The sequence below is a fragment of the Anas acuta genome, chromosome 5 (genome assembly GCF_963932015.1).
Source record: "Anas acuta chromosome 5, bAnaAcu1.1, whole genome shotgun sequence".
Classification (NCBI taxonomy): domain Eukaryota; kingdom Metazoa; phylum Chordata; class Aves; order Anseriformes; family Anatidae; genus Anas; species Anas acuta.
In genome coordinates, this window is record NC_088983.1 from 23,882,883 (window position 1) to 23,904,691 (window position 21,809).

Below are 21,809 nucleotides of genomic sequence, written 5' to 3' on the forward strand. Positions count from 1 at the left end.
AGTGAAGCTGGCCAATTCAACACATTCTTCTGTTCACTAGCATTAATAACTATAAAGTACTCCAGCCTGGCAGCTATCAGCTGCAGCCCCTCCACACCAGCCAATGATAGGGACCTCACACAGACCCAGCACCGCAGGAGAAAACCCTCCTTTTACCTTATGGTGTATTTCAGAGAGAAGTAGCATGCTATTCACAAAGGAAAGCATATACAGATCCAGGATCCAGCCACCTGGTGCCAGATCCACACACGTGCTGTGCATTTTAACATTCTCCCTGTAGAAAGTCCTACAACACAAGCACACAGAAGTATTTTATGCTAAACACACTTTAAGTACAGACTTTGGGATTAATGCCTGGTAAGGAACACAGCAGAGGAAAAAGAAGTCTAGATTATTTTTGTCACAGCCTTCATCCACCAATTCATCAGGTAAGACCAATCACTAACAGTTGGTACAACCAAAAAAAAACCCCTTAGTTCAGCTGTCCAGAAGTAGCATAGGAGCCAGTGAGGACCTTGTATTACAAGCCAAGCCAACAAAAGCAATTCAGTCCCTAATACAGCTTAGTAAGCCTTTTTCATTGTATCTTCAGACTTCATTCTCAGATTCACTAACGTATCTGCCTTCATTCTCCAATATTACTCTTACTGTCCTAGGCTCATGCTTGGCAATGGGCAAACAAAACAAGCAAAACTTCTGGACAATCTGAAAGAGTATTATTCTGAGGCAATTATTCCATTTCATCTTGTCCACATAAATAGCCAGTTTAGCTCTGGATCCTGTTAAGCTTTTTACCTTAATGGCATCTTGTTGCAGGTCATTTCAGACAATAAGCATGTTCTGTGACAGTAGCTATTTACTGTTACCAGTTTTTAGTCAGACGTCTTCCTACTGAACTGAATACCCTCCTTCTTCTATTATGAGAAACATGAATAAAAATCAACATTATTTACCTTGTCATCCACTGCTCTGTATAATTCCTTCATATTATTTCCTTCCTAAACAACCTATCTTGCATTTTTAATGAGGAAGTGAAAATAGCATTATGTATTTAACCATTGCAGTCATTCATCTATTCATCCCAGATATTTTCCTAAATTCACTTTAGAAACGGCAACCAGAATTGTAGACTGTAATTTGAGGGAGGGAATGTATTAATTTCCACATAATTGCATACTATTTCCTATCCTGTTCCTAAAACAGGCAATTATTTTTGTTTGTTGTTATTTTATGCAATTGAGGTTATTGCTCATCATGCAATCAGTTGTTTGTAAACACTGAACTTCATCTAGCATTGTGCTGCACTTAATGAAGTTAGATTTCTCTTTGCTTTTCTCATAATAATCAACAGAAGAATACAGATATACTGACAAATTCCAAGAGTTAGGCTAGAGTTCAAGTTTACAGCACACACAGCTTCACAGCAAATGAACGTCTGGACACTTCTAGCCCACTTTATACAGAAGATAACAAGAGTTGCCTCACATAGTAAACATAAGCTGCACAAGTATGTGTTCACATGGATGAACACTACAGAGCAGTTAATCTACCGTAAATTCACACCCTATATTACCTTGCAATAACTTGCTTTTATATTCACACTTGGGGTAGTAATTTGCCAGTCATTATTAACCTCCTCCTTTCAAATTTAATGTTACACTCCAGCTTGTGCATTCTGTATTTTCTAACTTCAGTTAGCCACTTGCTGTGCTGAAAAGTGGCCAGATACTCATTTACTTGCTTTTTGTTTCCAATCTATATACCCCTCACCCTGAAACACCTGGCTTAACAGTCCTTGCTGAAAGATCGCCAAAATCTCTTTTGTAAGTGTAAACAACAAGGCTCAGTTCCACAACTTGCCACTTTTCTCAGTTCAAAGAATTATAACAGACCAAGACATGGGAAGGTTGTTTTTGTTGGTGGTGATTGTGGTTTGTTTGTTTATATTATGTTTGTGTGAATTATTATTTTTTTTTATTTGTTTCAGTGCCTGGTCATCTGGTTCTGGAGTAAGACTCCCTACTTTAATTTAATGGAAACTTTTAGAGCCTTTGTTACAGAAAAGTATATTTGCTACATTTCTGTCTTCTGTAACAATGTCACCACCAACCACACCTTTTGTTAGAAACTTTGTCGCTTCTCTTGTTTCATTTCTTCATAACATCCAGCCACAGGAGCCTCACTAAACATTTTTTTGCCTATCCTATCTTTTCTTCTGGTAGGAGTCTAACTTCATTACCTGGAAAGAAGATACATTTACTACAGTGAAGAAAAAATAATACAAAGGAAATGTAATCTCTCTAATGCCCTTATCCTCCAAGACTTGTTTCCACAGACCTAGACTATATCCCAAATACATTAATAATCTACCAATAGCAGAATAAAGAAAATCTGGTTTCTGTGGCATCCTTGAACATCTCCCTGGCCAATAACCACGTCTTTTACAAGCCTGTTCCCTGTGACACTAAGATCTCACCTCCCTACAGCCAGTAACTTAGAAGCAAGATGCAGCACATGTTGTAGGTAGTTCCAAATTAGTTCCATTCGCTGCTCATTAATACATGTATTTTTGACTAACCAAACAAAATGCAAACACCATGGGTACAGTTGAACTGCACTTGCTTGTAGCCCTTGACTGAAACATTCATTTGCCTTGTACTTCTATGCACATTTTCATGAAAGAAATAAGGACATTCTATTTTTTAAGACAAATTTAGTTGAATCTCAGGGGATTTGGACAGGGTTTCTCAACTGCATACTTGTTTTCTTGTGACCTTTGTAGCTCAGATGCCTCCTTATTAGCTCACTTAGCCAGGAATTTATCAGGATAGTACTGGACCCTTGATGGCACATATCTTCCACAGATATCTCCACACTATGTGCTTACAGGACTTAGTGGGAGTTTGCAAGAGGAACACCTTGTTGTTTTTGGGTACTATGGAGTACTGAACTTAGATTGTGACTCCTGCAAAAATCAGGAAGTGTTTTAAAGATTTCATATGGATGGAGGTACAGAATTCTCACTGTTTTTCAAAACCTCACAATTGGCTTTATTATTAGACTTCATGTAAGTCTGTGTAAAGTAAATAAAATGTAATAAAACTCCTCAGAAGGTGTTAACAGTGAATGTTAGCTTTATGTTTAACTATAAGGATTCTCCCTAGCAGCTTCAGTGTATTATTCATTTGTAAAACTGAACATTTATTTTTCATAACTTAACTTGAGGCTGTCATTCTCTGGTGTGTCCTTAAGGAACATCTTTCCTGCAGTTATCGTTAATGACAGTTACACAAGTCACCCATCTGGTGTTTCAGAAGCAAATGGAGAGGACTGACAAGACAGTCGGATGATATAATCACAAAATCTTGTTTTCTGAAAACAGATGTTACATTTGTTCAAAGTTCTTCAGCTACTTACATATAAAATTTGCCCTTTGAACATTGTCCTTTCAGTAGCCAATGGATTTAAATTAAATTCATTTAATACAGACGGTAGAATATAGGAGTGTGAGAGAAAATGTGAAGCAGGGGCTGCAGGCATGGATAGGAAACAGTGAGCAACAGCAGGGATTAGAGAACCGGAGATGGACTCCCAACCAGAATGGCAACATCATTCAAATCACAGCTGTTGAGGCTACATTCCCAGGAACCCCAGAGACCCAGGATAGTACTTGGATAGTAGAAGCAATTCTCACAAGAACTGGAATGGAAAACAAGCTTCCCAGCTGCTCTTGGAAGGATGCATTGGATTAGAGTACCCCCACCCCCAAGACACAGCTGGGTACAACACAGAGAACCAAGACACAGTCAAAAGGTACCCAACTCACATACAAGTTCTTGCCCTTGGAAATGCTGAAGTCCACAGCAGTAGTAATATTTTCAATAGTTTTTCTCCCCACCCCACACCCAACAATCAATAGTCTTAATCTTGTCATTAAACACTATTAAATCTAAATATCAAGTCACTTTCATACCAGTCAGGTACTTTCAAACCAGGTACACTAACTCCAGTTTGTTGGACTGGCTTTAAACAACTTTACTATTTTTATTATTTTGGTAAGTGATGATCTCCTCCAGGGGTTTTCATGACAATTTGTTTTAAAATACTTCTACTTTAAAAAGACTGTGATATTTCAAGAGGCTTAAATGGAAAAGTAAAAAAGGGAAAGCTTCAATTCAGAGTACCCTGACTAGAAACACATAGGAAGGTAATGCACTACTACAGAATTGCCTTAATTGTAGATTGTACGTTGTCTTAAAAGAATAGAACTAAATTGTCCTCAACTAAACTATCCACATTTTCATACTAAGCAGGCTTCAGATTTAATCTGTCTAGAGGGATTATTACTAAAACATGGCCTAGAGAATTACAGTAGAGAACGATGTCTAGAGCCAAATAGATGCAAGCTTGGGAACGAAACTCATTGCTGGACAGAGCCCCAGCTCTAAACTTTTCATTGATTCATTAATCCCCTTCTTCATTCTGACAAAAGACCACCAACACAACCCAAACCATGTTCTGAATTTCAATATAGAAGCAAAGCCTATACAAATAGTGTGTAGCCCAATGCAAAAATGTATCAAGGTCACTGAGAAAAATCTGCACTTCATGCTACCTTCTGAGGTCTTCATTGTTTGCTTGTCACAAAGAAGCGAACACTTGAGGAATGAGGAAGCAATTGTCATGGAAACACAAATCTGAGAAGACTTGGTTTGTTTAATAAGACCAAGCATGGGTCTGTTGTTTTTTCACAACATATTTTCTAATCTTCTGCCCAGGCTCACTTTCTTCTACAAAAAGGACTTTAGCAATGTTCTTGTCATCTCACAGAAAATCAAAATTCTGGTCAATGTAAACACTTCCAATTAACAACATGACAAAAAATCAATTTTCATGAGATTTACTCTTTCCAGCATACCTCATCCCAGCTCAGTGCTGACACAGAAGTTTGTGACAGATTTTTCTGTTGTCACAGGGACTGCAGCTTACATACCTGCTGTGTAAGGAGACTGATGTGGCTTGGTGGGGAGTACTGACAAGCTGCTTGCTTTTCTGCCAGCTGTTGCAGTTCTGCTGCTACCATACTAGGGCTGTAACGTTTGCCCTGAGAAGTAGCATCTTCTGTATCTTTGTGCATCCCGGCTGGGCCCACATGCTGTCCACCTGGACTGCGATGGCACAAACCTACCAAACAAACATCTGGTCATGCTTAGTTAGCAGTATCATAAAGATTAAACCATTCTATGATTCTGAGGTCCCTTCCAACTCATCTAGTTCCAACCCCCAACATGGGCAGGGATGCCTTCCACTAGATTGGGTTGCTCAAAGTCCCATCCTTGAACACTTCCAGGAAAGAGGCATCAACAACCTCTCTGGACAACCTGTTCTAGTATTTAACCACCCTCATAGTAAAGAGTTTCCTCCTTAAATTTAATCTAAACCTACCATCTTCTAGTTTAAAACCATTACCCCTTGTCCTATCACCACACACTGGTAAAGAGGGTATAGTCTCCCCATCTATCTTGCAGGCCCTCTTTAGGTATTGGAATGCTACAAGAAGATCTCCCCAAAGCCTTCTCTTCTCTAGGCTGAACAACCCCAACTCTGACAGGAGAGATGCTCCAGCCCTCTGAACATTTTTGTGACCCTTCTCTGGATCCACCCTAATAGTATGTCAGACTCTTTCTCAGCCTGCTGATCACAGATGAAAAAGCAGGTATCATACTTCTTAGAGGTTTTAGGGGGATTACAGCTTTCTGTTCTGCACCGGTATTACCTATATGAGCTTTTGTCAATGCCAAACCCTCATTCTTCTTATTATAATGCATCTAATAGCACCCACTGCCAGAGAATGCTGTCTGGCTATTATGTAAGTTAAATCTATAATGCTTTTCCTTGAAAACAAATGGACTCCTTTAAATAATGTACTCAGCTGGGAAGTCAGATTTTTTTTTAATGCTAGAAAGCTTGTCACTATATAGAGTTGCTGCATAGCAACTCTAGTGGAAGTGTGCTGACTGATGTATAACCCAAAGCAAATGCACACCAAAGAAAAGCATGTTACTGGGAGCACAGCTGTTAGCCTCTGTATGCTTCCTAAAACTTTCTTAACATGTTACAGTCTGCATCCATAAATTTCTACAGTTTCTTCCACCCTTCAAGTTCCTTACACTCTAAAGATGGCTTGCTTAACTATGTCCTATCTTAGAATAGTAAATGTGTAGTTTCTGGGTCTTGTTTTTGAGATACTCTTTATTATATCAGTTCTGAAAGGTCCTAAAGAATGAGATACAATACCAATCCACTCATATCTTTCTTTCTTTAGAGGTCTTGACACAGCTTTAAGTATTAAAAAATCATGGTTTCATTAGCAGATTTTCTGTGTGAGAGGAATATAAGGCACGAAGAACAACACAGGCTGAGAATTCTGCTAAACAAAACTACATTAAAATCACTAAAGATAAACAATAGATCAGTAATACAATCAAGTATACAATACTTCATTTCCAGCTTTTTCAGAAGTTCAATTCCATGTTTATATGCTCCATAAAAGGGCATCTTTGGCAAACAAGGGATGCTTCCTGCATTCTTCCCTTCCACGAGGAATTTATCACCATTGGAACAAGACTCTTAATTCTAGAAATGTGAAATTACCACCTATTCCAGAAGAGAGATTACAAAATCTGTATAGTGAACTAGCTGGTTATCAAACAACATAGAACACTCACCTGCTTTTGCAGATGATGGGCGGGACAATCTTTGGCTGTAGATCTGAGCAGCTCTCTGCAAAGACGAGAATGGCCCAATGGTGTAGCTACCAGAACGACAACGATGTAACCCTGCAAGGCTAGAAGCCTCACTGGACACTGGATTTGTGAAGACAGAAGAGCTGTCAGGTGCTGTGCTCTGGGAGGAAGGTAGAGAAGATGAAGACTGAAACAGCCTGGGACCAACTGGGGGAACCGGCAATGAATGGTAACCAGGCACCTGTGGATTTCCAGATGCTGCAGGTTGAGATGGTAACTGGGAACTGGTACTTCTCTGGAACATAGTACCAGAAACAGAGGAAGAAGCACTAGAAGGGCTGCACCGAGGTAATTTCAGTTCAGTATTTAAGGAGAAGGTGGGTCCTTCTGGAACTAGAAAGAGATGGTGAATAAACTACATGAGAAAAGCTCCCTCTGAGGTCCTTCAGAAAACAACATACTTGAGCTGCCTCTATTCATCGACCCACCGAAGCCAAGATGACCTCATCTATCAGTAAAGACAAGAGGCAGCTCTACATGATGAATATCCTCCTTCAATGACTGCCATATCTAGATTATTCCCCACAGAAGAGGAGCTAATTCACTTGTACTGCTCACCCTACGGTACCTGTCTTAGGTCTAAAATAAAAAAATGCAGAATCTTCCCCAAAACTGGGCATTCAGTTACCTCAGTTTGAACCCACAGATTCTAACATCTATTTGAAACCACATTAAAAATAGTAGATTAATTATTTTTTTCTTGATGAATGAAGACAGTTCACTTACGGGTTGATTTAACTTCTTTGGGTCTATAGCCTCTTGCTTGTCCTTCTGCAGGCAAATCTGCAACTGAACTTTTGGGTTGATCACCTTTTATTTTTTTCATCACTTCAGGACGCTCTATAACACAATCCAGGAGTTAGGAATTAGAATAATTCAAACTGGGGTACCACTGGAATGGGACTTTTTAAACACTGCTATAATGGACTTTCTTGCTAATATTTTAGACCATGCAACTCTGTTGATCACAATTATGCTGTCATGTGCATGGACTACTGGATGTGAACAGCCAGCACAATGCTGCCTTCCATGGAATGCCTAATTATACTCAAACATGCAGGCTCTACTTTCTAATGGGTATGCTCACTGTAGGCCACACAATTTAATAAGCCTCAGTTTCTTTCAACCATTATTTTGATTTCAGAATTTCACATTTCAAATGTCAGTATCTTCAAGTTTCCATATTCTGATTTCAGTCACAAGCCACCATATCCAGTTCCTTATAAAGGCTAGTCCCAATTCACCCCATTTCACTTCACTAAAAGAAGATGGGATTGGAGTTGCTCTAGTCTTCATCACAAAGAATCATTGGGGATTAAAAAGAAAGAAAGAAAACAAAAAACACAGCCTCCAGAACTCTGAATAATTTTCTGTAGGGGCTGCTCACTTTCCATAGACTAAACTGAAATTGAATTAGTCTGGACAACATCACCTCAGAGCAGCCTACAATACTCACCCACTTTAGGCTGATTCTCTGATTGGTTACTGGTGTTCCTGGGTTTTGTAGTTCTGGAGTTTGTTCCTAGGAAGACACTCGCTGACTTGTTTTTCTGGGTGTAAAATGTCAGCACTTCCTCCAGCTCACTCTCACTACAATAAGGAGAGAAGAATGGAACTAAATGAGGTCTTTAAGCTTTTCTGCCTTCATGGAACAATCAAAGAGGAGAGACAACAAGGAGGTTAAAGAGAAAAGTGAGAAAATGGTGAGGCCAGGCAAGTTACTTGCATAGTTCTGCAGGATAAGAGTGGAAGCCTTGGTTAAATCTGAGTTTCCCGCTAAAATAACATTCTTTTATGCAGTCAAAAATTCAAGGCATCCAGCAACCTACCCAGGGCAATAATGAGCAAGTGAAAACTCTAAAATTCATTCTAGGGGAGACTGACAACAGGAAAGAATCAATTCTCGGTTAAACTAGTTAATTTTCCCCAGGTGCTCTCTAGGACAAGCAGCTGTCATGTTCATGTGAGAAAATAATCTCAGTCTCTAAGGTCATCATTAGTAGTTTCAGTACAGCAGTAAGGAGAGAATAGGAAAGAGCTTGTTAATTAGCCAAAACTGCAGGACAAACAAACAGAACAGTCGATACTTTTGTGAATCTCACAAAACTTGCATATGTTTCTTTTTATTATTTTCTTGACAAGAAGAAAGTCTAACTGAGAGTTTGGATCTTCAGGGCATGTCGCAAAGTTCTCCTATCCAAAAGCAATGAAAATAAGGTGAAGAAGAAACATAAGAGTGAAGAGTTGGTGGAAAGATGCTTTCAGCTATAAGTGAGTTTACCAGCACAAGGACACACTTTCGTATTGCACTGAGGATATTTAGAAGCAATTGTAACAGCATGTGTATAATTAAACACGGTATATCCATGTAATATCAAAGTTACAGAGTGATTGGGACAACCCCAAGTATTACACGGTAACATTTATTGCCCATCTTCTCCTGTGTGCACTCACTGTACTGCAGAACACACAGAAGTATAAAAATGTCTCGTTTTCTTGGCTGCATATGACTTGCTTGATGATTTAAGCTTCAAGCACAAAGCAGTGTCAGCTATCAGAGTTCTCGAACATACTTAGTACTTCTTAAGAAGCAAAAAGATAATCACTTGAAACTGTTCTTTATCACTAAGGCCAGCAAAAATCTCCAGCTCCAGCCTACACTGTGCATCAGGCCATGGTAGTCAACAACACAGAAGAGTATGCAGTTCTGCCCTAACCAGCCATTTCTTTCAGCATTTCTGGTAGAAAGGAAAATTGCCTGCCCTAGGAGACAACAGCAGTTTTAGTGGCAAGAGATGTCAGAGAACCAAGAGCATATTGTGGACCCATGTAATCTGCATTTCTGCTGACAGGAGTAGATACTATGATATATGGTAGTCATATCTTGAGTGTCATTCTTTTCTAGAACACTATTTATCTGAAAGGCAGCAAGTTTTTTCTTGGAGCCTGTAAATCTGTTGCTGTAACGACTCCAATTATATCAGCAAAATATAAAAATCATTGTGCTTGTGAGAATGTAGCAAAGGAGATTGTGCTGAATGTAGCTGAGAGGACTCAGCTATCACCCACTTTAGATCAGTCACTAAGAATGCTATCCCCAAAGAGAGGAAAACAAAGAACAATTTCATAATTGATTGTAAGAAAGAAGGAAGCAGTGACTGTGAACTTTGTTAGAGAAGATTGAAATGCATTAAAAGGGCAGATGAACTCTAGCTGTCCAGATAGTAACAGTGGTCCTTGCCAACATAAGCATATCATATATAGGTCAAATAAAGGAGTCAAAAGGAATCAGATTTTGTGCTCAAGAATCAGAAACTTGAGGAAGTAATTCTGGTTCACTGAATCATTTCAGACCTCTCCATAGTCAGAGGGCTATAACACCATTGTTTTTCCTACAGTACCACAGGGCACGAAGAGGAATTACCTATTTTCAAAATACATTTCCCAACAGACTCTTGTAAGAAAGTCAGAGAGTTCTGAGTGTACACAGTTAGAAAACATTGCATTTTCTCTTGTTAAACTAACTGCTTGCACTGAACTGACTTAGCAAGCCAAGTAAAAGGCTAGGATGATGACAGGGAGTTTAATTCCTTTTTTTCCTCATCTCAGAGGGTGTAGTCCTGCAGGGCTCCTGAAGTAGAGGCAGAAAGCATTAAATTTGTTTCTGGGATCAGTAACTTGAGACCCAGAGCCACGACAGTCATTCAACCACAGCAGATCAAGGTCATCTGAGCAGCAGCTCTGGTCTCCTTCTTCTTGCAAATACTTCTGCATTTGTTCCAGCATCACAGGAAAGCAGATCATAGCTCACCACCATCAGGTTAGAATTTACTGAGACCAGGGCAACCAGTGCTGTCCTTTAGGGATCTACTTAATGCTCAAAACATTTATTGTATGCCCTTCTCTATGCACCAGATGCTGACTTGCATTTGGTTGCTGGAAGGGAAAAAATAGGAGACAAGTTCGCTGTCCCTCAGCAGAAGGTGGTGCTAATGTCAGTACAGGTATCTAGAGGCACAATCCAGTCATCTTGGGGGTTGGGAGATCCTTTAACAAAGGGAATAAAATTCATTCCTACCTTGCTCTGGTAATAAAGTTTTGAAAACCTTCAGGATTCACTCCCTCCTCCTCCTCTTCCTGTTTCTTTTTTGATTGCTTCTGAACCATCTGCTCTGTCTCCTGTGAATAAGCAGTATTAGTAAGTCTCTCTATGTAGTTATTCTATGTATTGTAGCATAGCTGCCACGCAGAGAAGAAAAAAAGCAATTCCATGGAATCTAAGAAGAAGAACATCAACTCCAAAGTGACAAATTATAAATGTATTTCAATATGTGTGTAGAGAGCCCCAGAGATAGCAGGCTGAACATACACTACACCTCATTCATCTACCTGACATAACTTACTAGAGGTGACTTGCTGAGAAGATACGAAAGTTTGACAAATACGTGCTTCTACTTCAGATATATCCTTTTCTTGGACATAAGAGAATATGGAGGGGAAATAAATCATTCTTTGCAGATATTAGGTCCCCTTTCTACTTCTGCTGTCTCTGTCACAAATAGAGTTCCTCACAATACCTTTTATTTCAGCATCTGTCCCAGAAGGAGATATTCAGGAGGAGAGGAGAACAGAAATGTAAAATTAAACGGGAGAAACTAAATAAAGGAGGTTGCAAAGGGCATCTACATTTCCTACTGTAAACTAAGAGCTCTCCTTTTGAGTTAATTTCTTTTGTCATACAGCAAATTGCTGAGGTCTTATCTACATACAAATAATATACTGCATAGCAAAAGCAAAGACAGTAAAACAGTACAGCCTGTCACAAATACACACATACACTAGAATATACTGTAATAAAAGATGATAAACCTTTTTGAGAATGGGAGCAAGCTATCAGATATAAATGATCCTTATATTTTACACTAGTTGTTACAACTAAAATTTGTTGGCACTAGAGGTTGTATACAAACACTACTGTTAATAAAATAATAAAAGAAGTCTACAGACCTATCTGAAATACTAATACCAACATATAAGCCTCAGTTGACCAGACTTGACCTTCACTTCACTGCTTCTTACTGCTACTTCAAGCTTTCCCAGGACAAAACGGTCAGATATATCTTGTGAAAGTGTGGGGAGAAAAGGCCACTCTGGGACCCGTGTCTACTCTTCATTACATAAGTAGAAGTCTTGACAATATGCAGTTTGTTTTACTTAGTTTGCTGGAGGCAGTGTTTTTTCTTGTGTCAATACAGATGATGCATAACAGCTAGTAGGAGTCCCCTACTAAATGCAAAGTTACAAGTCAGTTAAAGAATTCTATATGTTGAAATCAGACACCAAAAAACCCCCACATAAGTCAAGAGCCTCTCAATAGCTTAAACAAGTATGTCCTAAAACCTCAAATGATCTGTTTTCAAGTGTTTTAACAAAGAAAATGTTTATGCAGTGATGTATTACCAGTTACACAGCTTTATTTTGTGAATTTGAGAGTTGGCAGAAAAGCCTAGTGTTTGAATACACTTCGAGTGGAAATTATATCCAAAGCTGTTGCATTCTTAACTCACCACAGAGCCACCTGAGTGTTTTGCAATTACTCCGAACACAGTAATCCAGTGAACACTAGACATACAAGACACTTCCTGGAATAGAGTTGGTTCAATACCAACCTTGCTTTGACAGATCAAGTTACCAGATGTCAATTCTGAAAAGGTGCTGCAAGTGAACACCCTCTACTAACAAGCAGGAGCTTGGAGGCCAGTGTGCACAGCAGCCTCTGAAAGCAAAATTCAAACTACCCTTGTTCTAACACCAAAGAAATGCAAGGGGAAGGGGACGCTGTATTTGCAAAACAAGGATTAGCATGAAACCACTATGCTAAGAACATCATCTTCAAAAATGAAAGAGGTAAAAATTGTTAAAGTTGGGATTTACTTCTCCTTGTCACTTAGCATGCAGAGCTCTATGCTATAGATGGCTAGCACTCCTTAAGTGTACCATATGAATGGTAAATATATATATACATGTATATGTACAGTATGTGAAATATATATTTAACCTCTGTAGAAGAATCATAAAAACAGGAAGAAATGGGAAGGGGCCTTACAAAACTCTAGAACTAAAGACAAACCAACGAAAAAGCAAGCTGCCAGTTAAATTCCCATTCTTTGATTTTTATTATTTTAACTTTTATGGACATGATTACTGGACTACATATATAACATAGTAATGCTGTTGTCTATCTGACAATTTGGAGAGACAAACTGCCATTACTAGATGCCTAACTACAAACAGACTGTAAATTACAGAACAGAGCCCTTCAAACAACTTTGTCTTGACTATGACAGCAGCCAGCAGCAGATACATTAGAAGAAGATAATAGAAACCAAATCACTAACAGCACTATGGTAAACTGCCTCATAATAATTTCTTACACAAGTTAGATTATAAAATAATATGTTTAAACCAACGGCATTTCCAAGGGGTCCTAAGCTTCAGAAATCCTTAATAACTTGGCAGTTATATATGAATGGGTGACTCATATCTATCTCCTGGCCCTTAATATGCAATAACCACAGTAGACACTGCTGTTGGAACTGCTGGAGTCTAGCAGCCCTGGATACTCCACTGTTTTTGTGCCAGAATTATTATACACCAACAAGATCCACTGTGGTTCTACAAAAGCAGCAAAGCTTGAAGGCACTGAAGTGAACTAAGTACCTTAGCCCTCTGTTCAGTGGTGTAAGATACCAAAAGAAGAATCCAGAGTTAATCACCTTGTTATAATAGATTATGAACTTGCCCAGCTGGTGAGCCAGGATACGACGACGATCATTTAGTCCTAAGTGACGGCTGGGGAGCAGCACTCTCAAGGATTGCTGAAGATTGCTGGCAGCTCGCTTCAGAAAGCGTACCACAAGCTCCTGCAAGCAAAAGAGATGGAGTTAAAAATGGAGCAGCTGCGAGATGTGGGGAAAAGAGAACAGAGGTACTACATTGGCTCCTGATTGGCAAGTACTAAACATACTGTCTGTGTCTAATGCGCTGACAACTGGCAGACAAAAGCGTTCTGTAACGTGCATTTTTAACATAGGCCTACAAATCCAAGACCGTGGAGAGGAATGATGCTGTGCCTTGTCCAAGGTGAGCCAGAACTGAGAACACCTGATGAGTATTTGTCTGAAAAAAGCACGAAGTAGCAACAACATAGAATAACCTGTGAAGTCCAATGCTTTGGGAGAACATCTCCAAAAGACAACCTGTAATGTGTTAAAGAAGGCCAGTAATGAAGTGTATACACTGACATAAAACCCCCTGAGCACTATCACAGGGAAGGGAATCTTGGTCAGGTATTTCCACTACAGTAATGTATCCCCATTTCTGTAGTTTTCATATATGTACATTGTCACCACAGCTTTTCCTCAGCAACAGATGGCTACATCTACAGCCATGTAATTCCAGTCCCCCAACCAAGCAGGCTCCACATCTGTGTGCAACTTCCAGTGGGGGAAACTCATGACAAGTCAGATCCTAAGGCAAGATAGATCCTGTGGGTGTTTTGAACCCTTTCTGTCTCCCCTCTGGATTTGCTTTTGGTTAGAAGCACTGCAAATGCATAAATGAGCAGCCTCACATCCAAACTATTGGATTTCACAGCTCGCCTCTCACTGCCATTACTCCAGGCTGGTTTGATCTGTTATTTTAAATATCATTTCTCACAGCACAGCAGACAAAGTGACTCTCAAAAAGCCAGTTTTAATTTCTACTTGGAAAGAGCAGGGGTAACATTTTCCACTGAGTCGACTGATTATTCCTGACACACACTTTTATCTCTGAACTGCACTGGCTGTTTCCCTGAAACATGCATTCAGCAAGAACACATTTGGGTTTGCAGAAAACTCAAGAGCCTGTTGTACAAAGCTCATTTAGGAAGGTTTTACAAGGGAATCTGGGCTTGCTGCACTCTAAGATGCATATATACCAAATATATGCATCTTAAAATATTTCCTAGAAAAATATATCACATTGCTTTAAAGCAAAAACAAACAAAAAAGAATAAAAACTTCTATGCTAGATAGTCATTTTCTCTTCTCAGCATTTCTTACTTTTTCTTCTCTATCCAGAATACACAAAACACTCCTAAATGCAGATGCCCATGACTAAAAAACAGTCCATCAAAGAAAAATCTTAACTGGATACCTGTTCTATTTGATGTGTGCTTTGTTTAATGAATCACAGCAGGAACCAGATACTGCTAAATAATCTTAAAGAATCCCAGACAGAAGAGTTCAAAACAAGTTCGGCTCAGAGCCGGGAGATCCAGTGAAGTAGAACCATTGAAAGATCTGAGCAGCTCAAGTGTCAACCACACTACTCATCTAGTGTCTACTCTGTCACTGCTCAGATGTCAGTCAGCATTCCTACCTTGTTTTTATGCTAAAAATACAGCACTGGCAACTAGACAGACAAGTATAATAATCTCAAGGTACTTTCGGACTTCATTTTTTCCAACCAACCTCAAAACTCAGGGTAGATTTCACATTCTCTAGACCAACACAAAGCTCCTTACCATCTGCTCATCTTCTTTGGCAACCCAGGCAGCATTCTGGAACTGGTCACCAGCCTCCTTCATCAGTCGCAACTGCACATGCTGCAGATAGGCAGAGAAAGCCCTGCGAGCCTGCACTTTGCTGTGGGCCAAGAAAAACACAGTCAGATACCCTCAGAGTAGTAACAGAAAGAAATCCAACAGTCAGGCACAGCTTATGGAGTATATTCAACAAAGACCTTGCAGGTACAAAAATGATGAAGCTCAAGGATAGAAGAATAACTTCGCCCCACCAGTATTTTCACCCTACCAGTGTTTTCTTCACCAAGATAGGCGACGTAGTCCAACAGATACAACAGACTGCATATGCCCTCTAAGTTCTAAACCCACCTCTAAAAACTAAGTGCTCTCCTTGCCTTCTCACAGCCTTAGCAACCCTCCTCCAAAAGCCAACATTACAAAAATCAGTAAAACTGTGTCTTTTTAAACCCAGTTCAAGGCTCTCCTGGACCTCTGTCTACAAAGCATTTTGAACACCACAACAACAGACCATAAATTAAACAAAGGGCATAACACCACTGCCAGAGTTGTAACAAAGGCCTTGCAATTCCCATTGGAAATAACAGCATTAAATCTGTGCAAGTGAACTCTTCCCCTGCTGGCCCAAGAACACAGGCCAAATTCGTTGAGCAAGGCACCACTGAAGGAAGAAAAAACATCAGTAAATCTGCTGTGCAGCTGGCTGAGCACATTGGGAAGCTGTGAGCATGAATTGAGGAGAAGACTGGAGCAGGACAGAAAGGAACATATTGATTCTCATTCCCTCACAATAGTAGTCACTTTAATGTATTCATTTGTTGCAAGAGAAATTGCTGAAAGCTTTGGCTATTTCTGTTCAGTGTCATCTTGGCCGAAACCCTCTTCTCTTCTCCAGCATTCTGCTCTCCCACTCCCTACTCTTCATCACAGCTTCCTCTACAGCCACTACAAGCTGTCCCTTGCATTGTCAAGCACACTTTCTCCATGCCTTTTCATAAGAGCATAGAGGCAGATGGGCTTTAGCGTCAGTGACAAATTGCCCTTCTGTCTCAGGCTCTGACATAACCTTTTCTATAAAATTATCACATTTCATCTTAAAACAAATAATATTTTTCAACCCATTACCTTCTTGGAATGTTATTGCAGAACTGTTTTAATAATAAGGAACCTTCTTTGACTACCCAGCCTAGCTTCATTCACAGACAGGTTATATTTGCTTTCTTTTTTCAGCATTATCCTATATCTTAAATAATTTTACCCCTGATGGGGAATGCATTTATTAACAGCAATCACATCCTTTTCATTTTATTGGCATAAGCTATTACATTTTCAGTCTCTTTTTACAAAGCACACTGACCACGATGAGTCTAGCAGCTCCTCTCCACCTGTTCCAGCCACACCCTCCATGAACACGTAGAGGTTAGGAGCTGAACACCAAACGTGAAGTCTCAGAAGTATCTCAAGCAATAAAGCACAGACCGCATTCGGTATTTTCATGCGTGTGTGAGCTAGAGCTTCACAAACCTGTGATCAACAAGCATGGAAGGTATTTTTCCTTATAATTCATTTTCACTTGAACATCCAGCCAATAGAATTTCTGCTGTAAGTTACAAGCTTGTAAGAGCTTGCCCTTACACTTTGTGCTAATGAACTTCATCCTAGTTATATTAGTCCTATCCTCAAGGTCATCCAGTTCTTCCCATATTTATTCTACTACTTTTCTCTCATGGAATAACTCCCAAGTCTTTTCCATCAACAAACTTCATTAGCTTATTTCTACATTTTACATCATTCCTAAATTGATTATGAAAATCAGTCTCAAACCTATTCCTGAGGAACCTCACCCTTTTTTGTCTACTTACTCTCTGCTTCTTCGGAATCCTCTCAGACACTTACATGGTCCTCATAACTCTATCTACACAAGTCTCTGAGACTTCATTAAAACATCAGTCCAGAAACTTAAATCTTCCTATTTTATATGCCTGCAAATTTCAGGTACACTTCTTTACAGTGCTACAAAACTCATACAACACAATGGTACCTATAAAGATCAATACATAACTGCACATCAAACGATGCACAGCAATTTCACATATGTTGGGAAATAAGAATTGAAGTTAAAATAAAATGTATTATAAATACTCACGCTTCTGCCTAATCATAAGCTTTTAATACTTTTGGAAGACTATGCCCAGCCCAAAGAGGGAAATAACATGATAAAACTGCCTGGTTACGATTTGTGTCTTCCAATGACCTCCAGAATACACCACAGGCCTTATTACACCTCCAAGCTCTACATGCTGCCAGCCACCACAGCTACCTTCTCTTCACAGGTGAGCGCAACATCAGAAGAACAGCCTGAACCCTGACTAATACTCTAATCACCATGCCAGGATATATCAGAAAAGATTCTCTTCTGGGAGCTCTGTAGGGCTTCCTAGCTTGTTTTAGGTGCAACTCAAACACCTCATGACCATGAGTTCAAGTCTGGTAGGAGTTCAGGACCTCCACCATCAGCTTGAGAACAGGAGTACAGTTCTTGACCTGTATCTGACACTTCTGTGACTCCCAAAACAGGAAACTGGAGAATGTCCTTGAGGTAAATTAAAATGTTGCCCCTCCTTCAGCCTGTGGAATATTGAAACTTGAGGCTGTCTCAGGTTTACTCTCTCCCTTTACTTTCAACTTTCCTGGGAATGGTACAGTAGTTCCCCCCCATGGCAGGGAGGCTGGAATTAGATTATCTTTAAGGTTCCTCCCAATCCAAACCATTCTGTGATTCATTCCACTGTCACCTCTCCATCAATAATGCCCAATGCAAGGAAGGCAGAGAAGCTCCCTCATCAGGATATCTAGAAGGAGAGAGAAGTCTTGCCATTTATAAAAAGCTGACTGGAACAGGCCTGGGTTTCTTTTGGATGAAAATGTCATTACTTCAGCTCCTCAGCCTGTCGACCCAGCAGCAAAACTTTCATCAATGACAGATTGGATGAGGCCAAGCCCAGCACAATCCTGGAACATGAAGTCACCACAAGACTTACTTCTGTGGGGGAATCCCAACATCACTGGGTGCTGAGCAAGATTCTGCCAGGAACACCAGACAGAGCTTACGTTCTTGGCAAGAGTCAGTTCTATATATAGGTAGATGACAGCATTGCTATGTCCGTCCTTAGAACAGGTTTCAGAATCTTCTGTCATTACAGCAAGTGTTCTTGCCAGAAGAAAACCTCTAAGCAATCCACAAATCCATTTGATAATTCATAAATCCTCCCAGAAACTAAACTAAGAAGGCAGCAACAAGCAACAATTATTTTATCTATCTTTGGACACTTATTGTGCAAAACAGTATTTCTTATGTAGAAAATGTAAAATCCTCCTACACAGCTTTGTATGATCACTTTTTGTCCTTCTTGTCCATCTGCAAATGGGCAGTTTTACTACCCACATTTAAGGAGGAAGATGACTTCTACACATTTAGTCAATCCACACTGTCAAGCTCAACAGTAGGCAACAAAATGTTTCAGTAACTTATTTCTCTCAAATGACCTTTTTTCCTGCTCTCAGAAGGTACTGCCCCTGAGCACCAGAAACTTCTGTTAGAGGTTAAAAAAACAACATCATACAAAATACATAAGCATAAAAAAATATAAGCATAAAAAATAAGAAGTTTGTATTTTTATGGAGAGGCAGCACTGATATGTTCCTTCCCAACCTTTCTTGAATGGCTTAACATGTATTTACACCTATTTATTTAGAAATGCAGAGAATTAAAAGATAAATTTTAGAATTCAATAGCAGGCATCTTGCATTAAGATAGCGGCATTTCAGAAGTCCAAGTTGACTGAAGAACAGCTTACATCACCTGATTAAAGAACAGCAATGGAAGCTACAGCTTATGCTTTACACTGATCTAACAGGTCAGGCATTTAGGTAAACTGTCAAGTCTCTGCAAAAATCTCCCTCCTATGCCAATTAGTCACTTAGGCAGGCCACAGACAAAAACCCAGGCCCATTACTCTAGGCTCCTCTTATCTCCTCACACCCATTCATAATGTGGCACTAAGTCCAAATCCTCCATATTTTAAACAGATATTTGCAGCCAGTCAAAATTCAGGGCAATATGCAGAAACCTCTCACCTTAGATTTCCATTCTTTTGAAGAATCTGCAGCAAGTTAAACTGAGGTTTTGAATCTGTTTTTTCAACAAGTGGCTCTCCTCCATCTCCAGCTTTCTTATGAAGTTTTTTTGTCAACTGCTCCTTGCAAGTTGTTTTCACCAAGTCAGAGAGTTTTGGCTTGCTTTTCACCTGGGTGTCCGAAAGAGAACCAATAGCTCCATCTAGCTCTTCATCTTCATCTGCCTCCTCTTCTTCCTCACCTTCTGTGTCTGATCTGACGGACACCTTTGTCGGTTCTGACATCCCTGTAGTAGAGAAGAAATCAACCCTGCTGGTTAAAAAAAAGAGTAGACAGGGAGATTCTCCTGCTATCTATTACCTTTGGTTTACTCCTCAACTCTTCTGCTAGAAGGAAAGACCACCACCATTTTAGAATATCATGGTAGCTATTGCTGCCTTTTATTATTCTTTCTGGTTTTCTGTTTGCATATTAAACAGCTGAGAATCCCATTTTCTCAATTTCACAAGACAAAACAAGGTTCTTAACTTTACAAGCAAAAAATAAAAGAAAGGCACTTTCCTGTCTCATTGGCAGGCCTTAAATTCACCTTTTGGATTTTTGTGCATCAGGAAAACCAAAGCTAAGGAAACTAAGCTTTCATGTGTGCCAATAAAGATCGCATAACTTAGCATAGCACCAAAAGTAATTGTATAACATACTGACTGCCATTGGAAAGGTTGTATCATGTAGCTACTGGAAAGAGTTTAGATAAAGGCTTAAGGAACAGCCACTTATGAGGATCATTCCCCTCTGTATCCTTTTAAGTCTTTCCCACATTGGTTCAAATAAAAAGGATTTCTCCTTCCAACAGCTTAGAGTCACTGTAATGCAGAAAATACAGCCTGAAAGGTCCCAAGTTTTCATTTTTCTCTGAAAAACTGGAGAACTATAGAGGCACATACATACTGACAAGTTATTGTACCCAAAATGCAGCTACAAGCTCCTGTTCAATAAAATATTGATTACATTTAGTCATATATGTGGGGGTGGGAATGGTGGGAATGGAATTCTTAGCATTATAGAACTATTTGGGTTGGAATCACCTAGTTCCAAACCCTGCCATTGGCTGGGATAAGCTTCCATTAGACCAGGTTGCTCAAAGCCCCATCCAGCCTGGCCTTAAACACTCCCAGGGATGAGGAATCCACAAATTCTCTGGGCAAAACAAACAAACAAAAATGAATTAACCACCCTCTTAATTGTTTTTGACTAGATGCTCATCTAACTCTCTAGTAATTCATACCTGATGATCTTGCTCGTGCTGCTCTAGCCCTGCCATGACATCGCCGGCGCTTCCGTAACTCCAGTGAGAGCAGCTTTCTCTCATAAAATGGAGCATGAGAGTCTACAGCTTCCAGCTTCATATCCAGCCTCCCATTAAGACCATCTCTGGAAAGCGTAATAGAGAGGCATCCTCAAAAACTCTCTTTATACTTCTCTGCCGGATAATACAAAAACTCAACAAAATAAATTTCCTCAAAAAAGTTTTCTTGACATGGGGGAAAAAAAAAAAAAAAAAGTCATGATCAGCCTAACTTTGCTCCATTTAAAGCTTACAAATGTTTGAAGTGCATCTTGCAAGTACTTCACAAAACCCCCAAACTCATCTACCTATTGTCTTGCTTTAAGAACTAAGCAGTATCTGTCCAAAATACAGCAGCTCAAAGCAAAATTATTGAGGAAAACTGAACTGAACAATAGGAATACAAAATAAGGGACAGAAGTATGAACAGAGCACGTGGACTCCAATCCTGCCTGCAAAATCTTTTACGTAGATAGCTTGTTCTTCACTGTTAGGTCAGAAACATAACATAATGTAGGTGAAAAGTGAGAACCTTTCTACAAGTTCTGACTAAACCCAAGAAGGAGCCCTGCCAGATTCCTTAAGAGAAACAAACACTGTAATTTTCTGCCAGTGCAGAAAGATCCAGCAAAGTGTTCTTTATGATGCAGGTGGGAACATCCACAGAAAATTTTTGTTGTTCCATTTACCTTTTGGATCTAACAAAGTGAATATATGAGTGTATGAAGTCAAAAATCCTCATGCATTACATAATCTTTTGATAGAGCTCATATGTAATGCTCATCAATACAGCAGAAATGCCAGATTAGCAATCCTAAAAGAGGCAATTTTAAGGGCCAATCCAACAAAAACTTTAGCTTTGCAAATGCTGGGACACTGCTCACTGCTGTTTACTTGACAAAATTGGTTGTGAGAGGTGAGAGCAACACAGCTT

At 39.6% G+C, this 21,809-nt stretch overlaps 1 protein-coding gene across 5 annotated transcripts in view; it reads right to left on the reverse strand.

The window, feature by feature from the left end:
• The window catches only part of TTLL5 (tubulin tyrosine ligase like 5), a 124,775-nt gene that overhangs the window by 60,633 nt on the left and 42,333 nt on the right, over positions 1–21,809 (reverse strand). For all 5 annotated transcript variants that reach the window (XM_068683162.1, XM_068683161.1, XM_068683163.1 and 2 more), the window contains 9 exons: positions 20,816–20,961; positions 19,531–19,816; positions 15,376–15,496; positions 13,583–13,729; positions 10,885–10,985; positions 8,263–8,396; positions 7,533–7,646; positions 6,729–7,139; positions 4,994–5,184 (listed from right to left, as the gene is read on the reverse strand). In XM_068683162.1, the coding sequence (XP_068539263.1) occupies positions 4,994–5,184; positions 6,729–7,139; positions 7,533–7,646; positions 8,263–8,396; positions 10,885–10,985; positions 13,583–13,729; positions 15,376–15,496; positions 19,531–19,816; positions 20,816–20,961 (1,651 nt within the window). The remainder of the gene's footprint in view (positions 1–4,993; positions 5,185–6,728; positions 7,140–7,532; positions 7,647–8,262; positions 8,397–10,884; positions 10,986–13,582; positions 13,730–15,375; positions 15,497–19,530; positions 19,817–20,815; positions 20,962–21,809) is intronic.